Source organism: Lissotriton helveticus, chromosome 8, assembly GCF_964261635.1.
Source record: "Lissotriton helveticus chromosome 8, aLisHel1.1, whole genome shotgun sequence".
In the NCBI taxonomy this organism is placed as follows: Eukaryota; Metazoa; Chordata; class Amphibia; order Caudata; family Salamandridae; genus Lissotriton; species Lissotriton helveticus.
Genome location: NC_136069.1, coordinates 1,665,543,043 through 1,665,559,338, shown reverse-complemented (window position 1 = coordinate 1,665,559,338; position 16,296 = coordinate 1,665,543,043). Strand labels below are relative to the sequence as shown.

General features: G+C 50.3%; 1 protein-coding gene across 1 annotated transcript in view; it reads left to right on the top strand.

Moving 5' to 3' along the window:
• The window catches only part of TPP1 (tripeptidyl peptidase 1), a 109,907-nt gene that overhangs the window by 25,745 nt on the left and 67,866 nt on the right, over positions 1-16,296 (top strand). The window contains exons 3-4 of the mRNA XM_078658753.1: positions 5,522-5,661; positions 10,396-10,546. Coding sequence (XP_078514879.1) covers positions 5,522-5,661; positions 10,396-10,546 — 291 coding nt within the window. The remainder of the gene's footprint in view (positions 1-5,521; positions 5,662-10,395; positions 10,547-16,296) is intronic.

Genomic DNA, 16,296 nt, shown 5'->3' with positions numbered 1-16,296 from the left:
CTGCTCTGCTCCTGGTCCAGGCAGCCTCCCAGGCTCCTCCGACTCCTCCTCATCCATGGACCCACGCATGGCCTGGCTGCTGTGCTCCCCTTTGCCCCAAGCAAGGCTCTCATGAGTAGCTTCAGGAGTGTTTCCTTGGTCCATTCATGTTCTGTACCACCGGGTCTCTCTGAGTACAGTCACTATTTCATTTGACTGTACTCACTTGGCACGCCCGCTTGTTTGGTCTGATCACTATGCTGTACACTTTGTGCTACCGCCCGGTCTCTATATAGCTAGTGATTATGTAGAGGAAACTAAACCATCCTATTGCTGGGACAGGATCGATATAGCTGCTTTCAATCTGCATCTGACTGAAACAATTCCATCTATCATTAACACTGAGCAAAATTTGAATGCCCCCATTTCTTGGTGGCTAACAGATGCAGTATCTGTTCATGCGCCTCGTTCTGGCAGTAAATTTCGATCCTTGCGTCCCCCAGCACCTTGGTACTCGGATGAGTTAAAAATCCAACGTGCTAAATGTAAAGCCCTGGAGAGGAAGTGGAGAAGGTCCTATTCCATTCCCTCTAAAATGATTTACAAAGATGAGCTGAAAGCTTATCATGCCAACTGTAAACGTGCCAAAGCCCTTTACATTACCTCTACAATCACCTCAGTGCAGAATTGTCCTCGGACTCTTTTTGCTACTGTCAAGAAACTTACAGGTGCTGACACTGTTCCTGCGTTGCCGGCTTTAGACGGTATACATTGCAATGCTATTGCGGACTTTTTTATATCGAAGGTTCAGGGCATCCATCAATCTCTAGCCTCCCTCCCATCTTCTACTGACCCTTCCTTACCTGGGTTTTGTTGTAATGTTTCTGTCCCTCCTACTGAGTTTCTGTACAACTGGAAATTATTTGATGATGTGTCCTTCCTGTCATGCTTAAAAAGCATTAGGTCAGGCTCTCCTCGGGACCCTGTCCCCATGAAGATACTGAAACAACTTGACCTTGAACCTCGAAGATTCCTAATGAGGTTACTTAACATCTCCCTCAGTGAATCCCGGGTTGAACAGGATTGGAAACATGCCATGGTCGTCCCCCTACTAAAAAAATCTGGTGCGGACATTACTAACCTGGCCAACTTTAGGCCTATATACGCCATGTCAACTTCCAGCTAAATGAGTTTGTTGAAAATACGGGATATCTTCATCCATCCCAATCAGGCTTTCGCGCCAACTATTCCACCGAATCCGCACTCCTAGGGGTGACTGAGCGACTCCGACACGGTATTGATAGTGGTGAGACCTTTGCGCTTATCCGTCTGGATTTAAGCGCGGCTTTCGATACCGTGTCGCATTCCATTCTATTGGAGTCCCTTCACTCCCTTGGTGTTGCTGGATCTGCGCTTGCCTGGGTGGCCTCATTTCTCAATGAGCGCACATTTCAGGTATTTTCAAACCAAGCTGAATCGGCGATCTGTGCATCTGCTTACGGCGTCCCTCAAGGGTCTATATTGAGCCCTCTGTTGTTCAATATTTACATCAGACCCCTCGCTACTATCGTAGAGGACGCCAGTCTGTCCATATACTCATATGCAGACGACACGCAGATTGTGTTTTCCTTGTCAGGCAGCAGGGTTCAGGACATTTCTGCCCTAAAAATCGGCCTTTCTCGTGTTGCGGCCTGGATGCAAGTCAATCTGCTAAAGCTCAACGGAGATAAGACTGAGGTTATTATACTAGGCAAACATAAAGATCTGTGTGGCCCTAGACACTGGCCCAGTGATATGGGTCCACTGCCTACCCCCGTGCCAGTTGTTCGTAACCTCGGTTTTTTAATCGACGAGAAACTTTCGATGCGACAACAGGCAACCAAGGTCGCTGCAATCTGCTTTAATACCTTACGCTGGTTGCAGAAGATCCTATGGATGTTGCCTGAGTCTACTCGAAGAACTGTTGTTCAGGCCCTTGTAATGTCCCGTATCGACTACGGCAATGTGCTTTATCTAGGAGCCGATAAAGCCACAATGAATATACTCCAGGTTGTACAGAACTCGGCCCGTCTTTTGTGCAATATTCCACGGAGAATGTCTGCAACGCAAGCCCTGTGTGACCTTCACTGGTTAAAAATCCCTGATCGCGTGGCTTTCAAAACCTTGTGTCTCCTGTTTAAGATTCGTCAGGGTTCTGCCCCCACTTACCTGCACAATCTCGTTCAGCCATATCAGCCCAGTCGTCCTCTCAGGTCATCAAATAAAGCCAATTTTGTAATTCCAAGAATTCGATTGGCAAAAATGGGAGGTCGCTCATTCGCTCACTTGGGGCCGAAGATGTGGAATGCTCTTCCGTTGGCGCTAAAAACTGAGACCAACCTTCTTGTTTTTCGTAAGAAACTGAAAACTTTTCTGTTTTAGTCCGGTCACTGCTCCTGTTCTTCTCCTTCTCAGCAATTGCCTGTCTCTCTTCTTTTGTCTGTCCCTGGCGCCGGGAAACCCTTTACGGGTAGCTGTGCGCAATATAAATTTAATAAATAATAAATAAATAATAATTGCTTGGACAGACCGTTCCTCCACCTGACCCATCCTGAACCTCGGGTAGCCTTCGATTGGTGTTTTAGTCTCTTCTGCTCCTAGCCCTGTCCTCATTCTGTACCACCAAACATATTTTTTCCCAGTTATAAAAGTGCTCTTCCTTCATCAGCAGCTCTAGTACCCGGCCATCCCTTACCCGGATAGTATCCAAGGGCCCTGCCGCTGCGCCGGTCCGTGGCGCCATAACACCTGGCCTGGGGGGATTCTGACATTCCTCCCACACCATCTGTGTTTTTGGGTCATTCTTTCATCCCATGTGTCCCTCTCTCCCTTCTGTGCCGCCAATGGTACCCGATCGTTCCTTGGTCGCGCATACTCTAAGGGACCTGCCTTTCTTCTCACCCCAGCAGTGTTACCTCACCCTACATTTCCCACCTACATCCCACAAGTCCTGGCATTCCTGCTGCCCCTGCGGTGTTACTCTGCAGTGCCTTGCTTGCATGTGTGTACGGATCCCGCCATTAGTCATATAATGTCTGAGTGTTCCTTCCTCCCAAGTACTCCTCACTGCCAACAATTCACCCTGCACCCGCTATAATGCTGGAGTGTTCCCTACTCCCATGTATTCACCCCCTCCCCCCCAGTATTTTTAAATTTTATTTTTAAAGCGTGAACTAATCACCCCAAGGGTCTCAAGGCGCTGGGGGCCGTCAAGGAGATTAAGTGAGCTATTGCCCAGAGTCACATGATGCTGATCTGCACCCGGCGCTGGGTATTGAACCGTTAGCCCCGTGCTCCTGAGTCGGCCACCCTGGCCGCCGCGCCACACCTCGACCTCCGAACCCTCTATTTCCTACTGCAGCTGCTTCTTTCCTTATTCCTGCATGTTGAAGGGTCCTGCCATTCCTCCCGTGTTATGTGACTATTCCTTACACTTGAGTAAACCTTCTGTACCTTCTGCATTATTAGATAATTCATTATTCCAATGGAGCCCGCCATCTTTTCTGTATCTGCCATACTCCCTTACTATTCATTAATTCCATGTTCCCCACACAGACCTCAAAAAATCACCAGACCTGCAGGGTATACAGCCTTTACAACGACATACCATTAAAACACAACTTTTACAACGCAAACTATTACAACGCATTGCTCTGGGGGCGCTCTAGGATAGGGAATAGGTTAATTTACTATCCAATAACCTTCCCTACTATCCACGGGGACTGGAGTTGGAATAGTAAATTAAACTATTCACTATCCAGCGCCTAAAAGCATTATGCGTTGTAAAAGTATGCGTTGTAAAAACTGCGTTGTAAAGGCATGCGTTGTAAAAGCATGCGTTGTAACGTCATACATCCGACCTGCAGGTCTAGAGACTTGAATAATCTACTGGACATAACCGTCATGAGCTTGAACCATAAACTGGGCACAAATTATGTGATAATAGGCAAAAAATGTATTTCACTGAGCCGCCTTTTTCTTCATTTTCACACGAGAGCACCTTGAAAGTTGTGAGTTCAGCAGGCCTGCTGTACAGAAAACTCTTTTGCTTGCTTTAATAGACTAAACTGATTTGTCTTGGTCCTATTAAAATCTTTGTTTCCATCACACTGCAATGATTAAAAATGTGCTTTCCTAACTGCTAATCTATTTTGAAATATTTGTAAAGTTAATTTATAAACTACTTAAATGCTGTGCTTTAGAAAAAAAAACTGACATCCTACAGCCTTTCATTTCACACTCCCTGTACCCCAGCACGATTGACAGATGCTTCACTTTCAAAAATCCTGTAAGTTTGCAATCAGGAAAAGAAAAGTAAACCCCAATCTCTAGGATAAAATAAGCAGCAGTTTGTAAGAAGACATTAAGCTGACATTTGACCTCTGTCTTTAAAGGCAAAAAAAATGTGACCAGATAAAAAGAAGATTTAAAGGTATCTTTATTGCTCAGTCACTTTCTGAATAGAACATCTGTTCTTTGCCAGCTCGAGCTCTCTTGCCACAATGGGCCAGTAAGCCCTAAAAATAGCTCGCCCTGATGAAATCTGACTCTCCGTAGCAAGCGGGCAAGTAGAGTTTTCGAGTCCAGTCTGCAGTCCTTTCCATTCTTTCTGCTCAATCCCTTGCTACCATGTTGTAGCACCCTCTTCCTCCTGTTTTACATGACCCTTCCTTATTCCCATGTGCCCAGTGGCCCTCACGCTTCTCCTACAGCGTCTGCATTATTGGCCATTCTGTACACCCTATGTCCACCTGTGCGAGTGCTCATGTTGTCAGTCACTACTCTCTGGTTTTGGGGCTCACTCCGCCTGCGCCTTCTATACATCCTAGAAGGCTGCCTGTCCTCCTAGTCTGCCCTAGTAAACCTCATTTCTTCACACCTATCCGTTTTGCCCCTTTTTTACCAACCACATTCCATGATTATCTCTGTTTCTTGTTACTTTCTTTTTGTTGTCTCCTTTTCCTGCTGATCCATGTTTTCCTTCTACCATTCATCTCAAGGCCATGCCCACTTGCTCTGATGCCCCAAGTAGTGCTTCATTTGAGCTGACACTCATTTGTGGGGGCCAGCATTTATTTTCCTCATCAAACTTTCATCCAGAGTGAGAGAAAGAATATCCCAAAAGGAGGAAATCCAAAGAGCTAGAAAGACAGAAAAAAAGACAAATTGAGAAAGCAGGCTGTCTGTGGAGTGCCATCTTTGGATGCTTGCGTCTGGAGGGGTCTCTATAGTTCCTGGTTTCCCCTGTAATTCATTGGAAGGTTTCTAAGAAATCTTTCCAGGTAAGGAGGCCTTCTTGTAGACTTGTCCACTTGAGACTTCTGGTGACCCTGAATCCTGTTTCTGCAGTTCGAGGCCCACCCAGCGGTGTCCCTTGTGCATCCGTCCACCCCGCTGCTCCACCCTCTGGGCACTGTATCCTGTCTGAACTCAGTTTTCTTGAGGTGTTCAGGATGCCTTATCCTTCTCCTGCACATACAAACAAAAACCCCTTTATGTTTAGTATTCCAGATGGATGGACCCATGTTGGCCGCCTGGCTGCTTTTGATGACGTCACCTTGACCTTTGCCCTGAAACAGCAGCATGTAGACAAGTTGAAGGACCTGGTGGACAGAGTGTCGGATCCGGATTCTCCCTTCTATGGTAAGTCACCGAGGCAATGCTTCCAAGCGGGTATTATTCGGTATTTTGTATATTGTGCATATATTACCTGCTCCAATTTCTGATGCATTCCTGCATCCCTTTGCTACACCATGTTTCAGAAAACAACCCCATCTTTGGGTTGATAAACCCCTGACCTTAGTCCTCAACCGTTCGCCCTATGCGCCTCCAAGATATATTCCCTCACCCTCGTCAAGTACCCCTCACCGCCTCCAGGATGTCCCTGGCATTGTCAGCCTTCCCTTCTCACCACCGAAGACGTATCCTCCGTGCCTCTCCTTGCACCCTTCCCCCTTGCACAGAAGAGGTATCCCTACTCTCCAGCCTGTAGCCCCAGTTTACCTCTGGCTACCTTCTTCACCTGGAGCCGTATTGCAGATGGTGCCCCGGGGGCGCAATGGGCGTTTGCGCCCACTTTGCGCACCCCTGGGGCAATTTGGTAATATAGACTGGTGTGCGTCCCCTTCTATAATACCGATAGCGCTGGTGCACTTAAAGCAACAGTGCTCTGAGCAGACCGTGTTCCCTCATTTGCATAGGGGCGTGTCCTATGTAAATGAGGGAATCTCTTTGCCTCTGCGCATGCGCCGTATTACAAACGTGGGTGCAGAGTCAAAGCATGCAGGCGGCGCACTGACGGTGCGTCATTTAAAAGGTGGCGCACTTTCATTGCGCCCCCTGAGAGCAGCTCACTGCAGGGGGTAAAGTGGGTCCCATGGACCCTCCAGACATCCCTTGCAGACGGATGCAGTCACTGACTGCACCCGCCTGCAAGGGGATCTCTATTACCCTGTAAAAGTGCAGGCGGGTGCCACCTGCATTGTGAAAGCATGGAGCAGCTGCTCTGTGTTTTCACAGGAATTCGCTGCCCCCAGGGCAGCATATTTACCAAAATGGGGCGCATTGGCATTGCTTCCCGGCGCACCTTTTCAAAGGTGCACCGGGCACAAATAATGCCAATACATAACACGGCCCCAGGTATCCCTTCAGCACCTCCATGATATCTCTCATACCCTGCACTCCCGGCTAGATTCCCCCCTTGCCCCTGCCAGGAATCCTCCTACAACTTGCCATTGCTACTGTCCATCTGTTTCACCCGATGCCCCTTCTGTCTGGGGCTAAACCTTCTCTCCACTCTTAGGATGTTCTTCTGCTCTGGCGGCAGACCTCTCCTTGAAGCATTCTTCCTCTGTCAGGATTCCTTTAATCCAGTAACTCTTCTACTAGCTAGTCCTCCGAAATGCATCAATGCTCTCTACCATCTTCAACACTTACAGCTAATGCTACAGACCAAGTCTGGGCTCTAAGGAGTAGCGTGCTACCCATCACAAACCATCTATACACCTCATCAGGGGCAGGAAGCGGTCTGTGATCCACTGTTCAGTGCAACACCAGACATCCCTCCACTGTCCTTCAGAAGGTGTCCTAATGTAAACGAGATACCCCGCTGCTTCTCAGCTGGATGCGGCCCCGCTGCTTCTCAGCTGGATGCGGCCCCGCTGCTTCTCAGCTGGATGCGGCCCCGCTGCTTCTCAGCTGGATGCGGCCCCGCTGCTTCTCAGCTGGATGCGGCCCCGCTGCTTCTCAGCTGGATGCGGCCCCGCTGCTTCTCAGCTGGATGCGGCACCGCTGCTTCTCAGCTGGATGCGGCCCCGCTGCTTCTCAGCTGGATGCGGCCCGCTGCTTCTCAGCTGGATGCGGCCCCGCTGCTTCTCAGCTGGATACGGCCCCGCTGCTTCTCAGCTGGATACGGCCCCGCTGCTTCTCAGCTGGATGCGGCCCCGCTGCTTCTCAGCTGGATGCGGCCCGCTGCTTCTCAGCTGGATGCGGCCCCGCTGCTTCTCAGCTGGACGCGGCCCCGCTGCTTCTCAGCTGGACGCGGCCCCGCTGCTCTCCTTGAAGTATTCTTCCTCTGTCAGGATTCCTTTAATGCAGTAACTCTTCTACTAGCTAGTCCTCCGAAATGCATCAATGCTCTCTACCATCTTCAACACTTACAGCTAATGCTACAGACCAAGTCTGGGCTCTAAGGAGTAGCGTGCTACCCATCACAAACCATCCATACACCTCATCAGGGGCAGGAAGCGGTCTGTGATCCACTGTTCAGTGCAACACCAGACATCCCTCCACTGTCCTTCAGAAGGTGTCCTAATGTAAACGAGATACCCCGCTGCTTCTCAGCTGGATGCGACCCCCTGCTTCTCAGCTGGATGCGACCCCCTGCTTCTCAGCTGGATGCGACCCCCTGCTTCTCAGCTGGATGCGGCCCCGCTGCTTCTCAGCTGGATGCGGCCCCGCTGCTTCTCAGCTGGATGCGGCCCCGCTGCTTCTCAGCTGGATGCGGCCCCGCTGCTTCTCAGCTGGATGCGGCCCCGCTGCTTCTCAGCTGGATGCGGCCCCGCTGCTTCTCAGCTGGATGCGGCCCCGCTGCTTCTCAGCTGGATGCGGCCCCGCTGCTTCTCAGCTGGATGCGGCCCCGCTGCTTCTCAGCTGGATGCGGCACCGCTGCTTCTCAGCTGGATGCGGCCCCGCTGCTTCTCAGCTGGATGCGGCCCCGCTGCTTCTCAGCTGGATGCGGCCCCGCTGCTTCTCAGCTGGACGCGGCCCCGCTGCTTCTCAGCTGGACGCGGCCCCGCTGCTTCTCAGCTGGACGCGGCCCCGCTGCTTCTCAGCTGGACGCGGCCCCGCTGCTTCTCAGCTGGACGCGGCCCCGCTGCTTCTCAGCTGGACGCGGCCCCGCTGCTTCTCAGCTGGACGCGGCCCCGCTGCTTCTCAGCTGGACGCGGCCCCGCTGCTTCTCAGCTGGACGCGGCCCCGCTGCTTCTCAGCTGGACGCGGCCCGCTGCTCTCCTTGAAGCATTCTTCCTCTGTCAGGATTCCTTTAATGCAGTAACTCTTCTACTAGCTAGTCCTCCGAAATGCATCAATGCTCTCTACCATCTTCAACACTTACAGCTAATGCTACAGACCAAGTCTGGGCTCTAAGGAGTAGCGTGCTACCCATCACAAACCATCTATACACCTCATCAGGGGCAGGAAGCGGTCTGTGATCCACTGTTCAGTGCAGCACCAGACATCCCTCCACTGTCCTTCAGAAGGTGTCCTAATGTAAACGAGATACCCCGCTGCTTCTCAGCTGGATGCGGCCCCGCTGCTTCTCAGCTGGATGCGGCCCCGCTGCTTCTCAGCTGGATGCGGCCCCACTGCTTCTCAGCTGGATGCGGCCCCGCTGCTTCTCAGCTGGATGCGGCCCAACTGCTTCTCAGCTGGATGCGGCCCCGCTGCTTCTCAGCTGGATGCGGCCCCGCTGTTTCTCAGCTGGGTGCGGCCCGCTGCTTCTCAGCTGGATGCGACCCCCTGCTTCTCAGCTGGATGCGACCCCCTGCTTCTCAGCTGGATGCGACCCCCTGCTTCTCAGCTGGATGCGACCCCCTGCTTCTCAGCTGGATGCGACCCCCTGCTTCTCAGCTGGATGCGACCCCCTGCTTCTCAGCTGGATGCGACCCCCTGCTTCTCAGCTGGATGCGGCCCCGCTGCTTCTCAGCTGTAGGTGCCCCCGCTGCTTCTCAGCTGGATGCGGCCCCGCTGCTTCTCAGCTGGATGCGGCCCCGCTGCTTCTCAGCTGGATGCGGCCCCGCTGCTTCTCAGCTGGATTCGGCCCCGCTGCTTCTCAGCTGGATGCGGCCCCGCTGCTTCTCAGCTGGATGCGGCCCCGCTGCTTCTCAGCTGGATGCGGCCCCGCTGCTTCTCAGCTGGATGCGGCCCCGCTGCTTCTCAGCTGGATGCGGCCCCGCTGCTTCTCAGCTGGATGCGGCCCCGCTGCTTCTCAGCTGGATGCGGCCCCGCTGCTTCTCAGCTGGATGCGGCCCCGCTGCTTCTCAGCTGGATGCGGCCCCGCTGCTTCTCAGCTGGATGCGGCCCCGCTGCTTCTCAGCTGGATGCGGCCCCGCTGCTTCTCAGCTGGATGCGACCCCCTGCTTCTCAGCTGGATGCGACCCCCTGCTTCTCAGCTGGATGCGGCCCCGCTGCTTCTCAGCTGGATGCGACCCCCTGCTTCTCAGCTGGATGCGACCCCCTGCTTCTCAGCTGGATGCGGCCCCGCTGCTTCTCAGCTGGATGCGGCCCCGCTGCTTCTCAGCTGGATGCGGCCCCGCTGCTTCTCAGCTGGATGCGGCCCCGCTGCTTCTCAGCTGGATGCGGCCCCGCTGATTCTCAGCTGGATGCGGCCCCGCTGCTTCTCAGCTGGATGCGACCCCCTGCTTTTCAGCTGGATGCGGCCCGCTGCTTCTCAGTTGGATGCGGCCCCCGGCCCTTGCTCCTCAGCAGGACACGGCCCCCCTGCACCTCAGCTGGATGCACCCACCTGCGTCTCCTCCAAGTGTCCTCCTGCTCTTGAAGTGAATGCTGTGTCCTCCATTAGATGTCTTCCTGCTCCTCAGACAGATTTCCTCCCACTTCCGCTATCCCCTCAGTAGCTGTGAAACAGATATCACTTATCAGCCAAACTCTTGTTATCTCCCTGTGACATCCAAGGGATTTTCACTGTACATCCACTAAGCCCCCCCCATTGCTAAAGAAGCTTCGTCTGTGGGGTGGCGGTGCATTCATACTGTGGGTGGGTCTAGAGCGGTTACTGACACTCTTCCTCGTGTACTTACCTGTCTTTTCTATTTGCTTGTTGTGACACCCATCCGTTTCCCCTCTTCCTTTGTGCAGGGAAGCACCTCACGCTGCAGGAGCTGAGGGCCATGATCCAGCCCTCCAGCCTCACCCTCTCCACAGTCAGGAAATGGCTACAGATGCATGGGGTCGACGACTGCCAGACCATTCAGACCATGGACTTCTTGCAGTGCACCATGTCTGCCAGGTGAGGGCGCTGGAGAGCGAGCCGTAGAGTGGCTGTGGAGTCGTCATTATGAAGTTGGGACACTCTTTTGCATGTCACCCTTCCTCTCTTGTACTCAGTCTGCTCGGTTATTTTGCTTTTCCTTTCTGATTCTTTCTAAGCCTCTCGCAACACCTTTCTTCAGTCACTCGTGTGTGTGTGTCTCCTTTCCTGTAGGTTCACTCTTAATTTACAACTCACGCGTTACAACGCGTTCCATTACAACACATTTTTTACATCGCAAAATCCATTACAACGCATGCCTTTACATTGCATAATCATTACAAAGCATTCCCTAAAGTATTGCCCCAGCGGAGTTAGAATAGTATTTGCGTTGTAATGGATTTTGCGATGTAAAAAAAGTGTTGTAATGACACGTTGTAGCACGTGCGTTGTAAAGTGTCATATTCACCTGGGGTAAACTACTCCCTGAGAGAAATTATTATTTCTTTTTTTAAAACCTAGTTTTACTGAGCTTTTTGGGAAAACAGTACCGTAATCACAACAGTGTGTGACATTGATCCTTAACAATTATAATGCTGATGTAGTAATACACCTGATGCATAAGTTTCTTAACAAAGGGGAAACGGGAGCTATTCATGCAAAAATAGGAAACAAATAGAAAAGAAAGAAATGACCAGGGAGGAGGATTCAAGCTTTCACGCTGCAGACGCATAAGAAACGTCCAAGTTCACATCACACGTGCACAGGTGTGTGTCGTCGCTAAAGGAAAAACAGTGCAAATTGGGCACCATTGCCCCAGGAAAAAGACAGAACCAGAGGGAGGAATACAAAGGGGTGGGTGGAGGGACTGACACTTACAGGTCAGTCAGGGCGGCAGGAGGAGCATCAGTGGTGTGGGGGGGCTGATGGAGCAGGTCTAAGAAGTGGGTCCTGTGCTGACCGGAGCAGGTGGCTGGTCAGTCTGGGTGGGATTAGCAGCTGCCACCCCAGATTTAAAAACTTCAAGTGGAGGGTCCCATTGGTGTGAGATGGGGTATTTCTGGAGGCCTTTCAGTTCCTCTGACTGTAGGGCTGCTTCCTCCCCCGCCGCCACGCCTCCACTGACCGAGCCCAAGCCAGTGGCCGTGGGGGGCTCGATTTCCAATAGCGTGTGATCCCCCTCTTAGCTAAAAGAAGTGCTAGGTCGAGGAATCTGGAAAATGCTTTGTTTCTCTTGGTATGCTTGTAAAGACCAAGGGCGCAAGCACCCCAAGTGCACAGCGAGGGGACCCTGGTGGTGTGGGAGCAGATGGTGGTGACAGATGACCAGAAATCAGTCAGTTGGCGGCACGACCACAACATGTGTATGAAATCTGCATCCTCACTTAAGCAAGGGGGACAGGAAGCGTCCGTGCAGCGGAGGAGTCCGTTGACTTTTGCAGTGGTGAGTACGCTCTATGCCGGATATAGAACTGGATTAGTTACCCCCTGGCATACATTATAAGGATATTGCAAGTCACCAAGGAGTTCCATGGCCATATAGAGGAATGAGGCCGAAGGCTGCTCGTCCTCAGCTGATCTAGACTCTTCTGGTCATCCAAAGTAAACCCCCCAAAATGATCAAAGGAAGCCTCGAGCTGCTCATCCATAGACTGTGAAGTCACTAACGATGGTAAGGATGATGTTGATGACAAACTAGATTTGTAGAGCGCATAATTACCCAGGTGCACGGGCACAGCAACAAAATATAGCAAGAAGGCTGGCAAAGACAACCTAAAGAATCCCACAGGGCATCATACATTAAAGAGGGGGGTTTCGATACATTCCGGAAAGTCAGAAAATGATGTTTCAGGATAGAGAGAGGAAGGGAATTCCACGGTTTTGGCCCAAGATGGGAAAACACATGTCCACCACATCTGGAGACAGTGACCCTGATGCTAGTTGAGGGTACAGACCTCTTCACTTCTATCCGAGTGGAGAGCCGACGTGCTTTCTTTTGTAAAGGTTCGTCCAGCACTTCATAGCATTGGTCCGAATTAATTCTTATAGGTGTTAAAAATCAAACACAACATGTTGTAAAACCCAGAAATCTAATGTGTTTAATTCGCAAATAGCAAACTGCACAGCAAATAATCAAAATCAAATGTAATTTCAACTGTCTAGAACTCTCACTAAAAAGGATCAGGTGGAGCCTAACGCTAAAATACATGAGATTTAGGACAGTTTGTTTATGTATATTGCAATAAATTGTTTTTTTGGGGGGTGGGAAATTACGCCAATGTGTAAATTATTCACGCAGTACCAAAACAGTAATAAAATCAATATGCATATTAATAAAAATCCTAATCTGAATCAAACAAAATATTCAAAAAAATAACAACCAAACTGACAAAAAATCCAGTAAAGGGAACCGGAGATATGAAGTATAAATAATATCAAAAAGCACCAATGTAAGCCAATGGTCGTGATAGATTGGAATCTAGACAAAATCTGAGGCTAATCGCGATGGAGCGTATGTCAGATACATCAACTAAGTTCATCCAGGTCAAAGGTCAAAGATTTTACCATCTGTAAGTCTTTCAAGTCCCAGTCCACCACAGGAGTGCCCTTCTAAAGCCACCCAGGACCTCAGGGCAGGCATTAGCAGCCTCAGAGGGTGTCAGGCAGAGGCCAACAGCAGGGTCCACTCCGGGTGCTGGTGTCACTGGTCAGCTGGGTACTTCAAGGAAAACCCCTCTTGCAGCTTGTTGTCTCCCTGTGGCCATGCAGGATGTCAGCCACTGACCCTCACGTCCACTTCTTTCTTCTGGGTGCAAAAGGGAGCTGGTCCAGTCCTTCAGGACTCTTCTTCAGTCACAAAGAGCATCTCCAGTCCTTCAGGGCTCATCTCCAGTCACAACCAATGGGTCCAGTCCTCTTCTGTTGTCCTCTTGTCCAGAAAGTGTTCTGAACTGGGAGCCAAGACACACCACATTTTATGCCTGGTGTGATCTAGTGGGGTATGGGGAGGGAGGGGGAGAGGGGGAGAGGGGGAAGGGGAAGGAGGGAGAGGGGGAGAGAGGGAAAGAGAGGGTGAGAGAGAGAGAGAGAGATATTATATTTATAGTGTCAACCCACATCTAACGCTAAAATCCAGTTTGAAGTTGCCACTGTACTCACAGCAAACCCAGAGACCGAAGTCTGGTAGGACAAAAGCACAGTCCTTCAACAACCAGACTGGGGATACACGAGAATTGTCTTGGTATCCTGAAGGAATGAGTGCGTGAATGAATTAATGAAATGCTACTTCTAGTGCGCCAATAGCTGCTTCCATGAAGCATCACAGCGCTATTCAGTTGTAATCATGTTCTCTCCTTTTCAAGAGTGCTCCAAGTGATACATGTGAACCCCTCAGATCTGTCATGGATGTTTGACACTCAAGCCGGATTTGACACTGTAGTGTCTGGAAAGATGCCTACAACCCCCACTGCATATTCTGTGATGTTCAGAAGAGTCCTCGCTGCCCATTCATATCAGCCTATTGTTTGCTGCTGGGAGGCATTTCACATCTTTTTCACATCTATCCAAGGCTAATCACTGGTTAATCAAGGCTGGGCGAAGCTGGACAGCCCATTGCAAATTATCCTTCCAGAACTTCAGGCAGGGAAAAGGTAACGTTCTTGCTGTGACGGAACCCTAAACTTCTGTTACCAATTGGGACTGTTGAAACATTTTTGCTCTAGTTGGTGCCGTCAATCCTGTGGGCATACCTGTCACATGAAAATCTTTCTTACGACAAACTTTTCAACTTTAGTAGTTCTAGGTGACGTCATAGTGGGTGCTGACTGACGGCTAAATCTGCCCCAGTAAAGAACATCAAGACCAGGTGGGTCATGAACTGGTCAATTAGATCCCTGTGCTACTGGGTTCCCAGTTGACTGTTGACCCTTAACCTCAGTAAAACAACGCCCCCCCTCCCCTATTACAAGAGCATCAGTAAAGTCTGAGATCCATATTAAGACATGGAGCGCAGTGAAAATTAAATGATTTCCCAAAATGGTTCTACAGAGACCAATACACACAGGAGGGTGGGGAAACATATGGGATATCCTGCCAGGTAGGGATTCATGGAGCCACATATAAACCACAGATGAGCAGAACATGTCTTCTACTATGAAACAAAGTCCCGCTGAGTAGTGAAGCATGCACCAAGTCTACAGTGGATCGAAGAGCTTGCTTCGAGACCTTCTGGGAGACTTGGTAGGGGTGTAAACTGGGACAGTAGAGTTTATAAACTCAGATAGTAGGTGTTATTACCTCAGATAGTAGGGTTTATAAACTCAGTAGGTGTTTTATAACCCCAGATAGCAAGGGTAATAACCCCAGATAGCAGGAGTTAGGAACTCGGATAGAAATTCAGATAGTAGGGGTTAGGAACTCAGATAGTCGGTGTTATCAACTGGGACAGGTGAGTTTATGAACTCAGATACTAGGGTTATAAATTAAGATAGAAGGATTGTAAACTAGGTAGGTATTTTATAAACTCATTAGGGGTTAGAAACTCAGATAGTCGGTGCTATAAACTCAGACAGTAGAGTTTCTAAACGATAGCAGGTGTTAGAAACTAAGATGGTAGTGGTTATTAACTCAGATAGTAGGGTTTATGAACTCAGTAGATGTTTTATAAACTTGGATAGTAGAGATTATAACACCATATAGTAGGGGTTATAACCCCAGATAGTAGGGATTATAAACTCGGATAGTAGGGGTTATAAACTCAGATAGTAGGGGTTATAAATAGGGGTGGGCGTAGTAGTTCGCGAAATAGCGCTACGCGAAGTGCACTTTGCAATACACGAGCTACGCGTAGCACTACGCGAACTGCGTAGTAGCATGTTCGCACTGTGCAAGATGTCGTTTTCAATGATTGCACAGTGCGGACAAGCATCCTGCACTGTACAATCATTGAAAACGGCATCTTGCAGCTGTACTTTTCTGCTGCTCAACTAGATTTTTATTCGAGCTGCAGCTTTGTCAACGCGGACTGGTAGTTTCTTATCGCGAGTGGTCGTGAGCATGCACGACCACTTGCATTGACAAACCTGACCTCCCCGCGTTGAGAATCTCGCCGGGAGGTTTATTTTCCATGCTCGCGATCGGCAACTTGATGTTGCTGATCGCGAACAAGGAAAAAGTCTTGCGAGGATGTCATTTTGCTTGCTCGCGGTCGCCAACTTGACGTTGAAGACCACAAGCAAGCAAAAAATGACCGCTGCACTACGCTACGCATGTTCTCACTGTGCTACGTGCAGTTTGCGTAGTGCGAAGTTGCACAAACTTCGCAAACTACGCGACCGTAGCATAGTGCTTTGCCCAGGGTTAGTTATAAACTCAGATAGTAGGGGTTTTAAACTCCAATAGTAAGGGTTCTAACCCCAGATAGTAGGCGTTGCAACCTTGCCGCTGCTCCCTGCAGGAGTCTAAACCCAGGCAGCTCTGTGCAGAGGGGTGCAGTTTCCATGTGGACGGGGAGGTTTATGTTTATTTAAATAGTGGTGAGATTGGTGTTTGGATGTGTGTGCTTTTGCCTGGTTCCTTTAGGGATCCTGTGTGCAGGAAGCAGTGCAGAGGGCAGGGGACACCAGGCATCTCTCACTGAGGTCAATGCTGTGGCAGCTCCTCTGTCTGTGATCCTTTCATCTGTCTCAAGTCCAAGAGTTCAGTCCCCTCTGTTGTGTCCTCGGGTCTCCTGGGCAGGGAGGCCTGTCCTGTGTCTGCGACGCAGCTGCCCTGTCTTCCCCTCCTTCTGC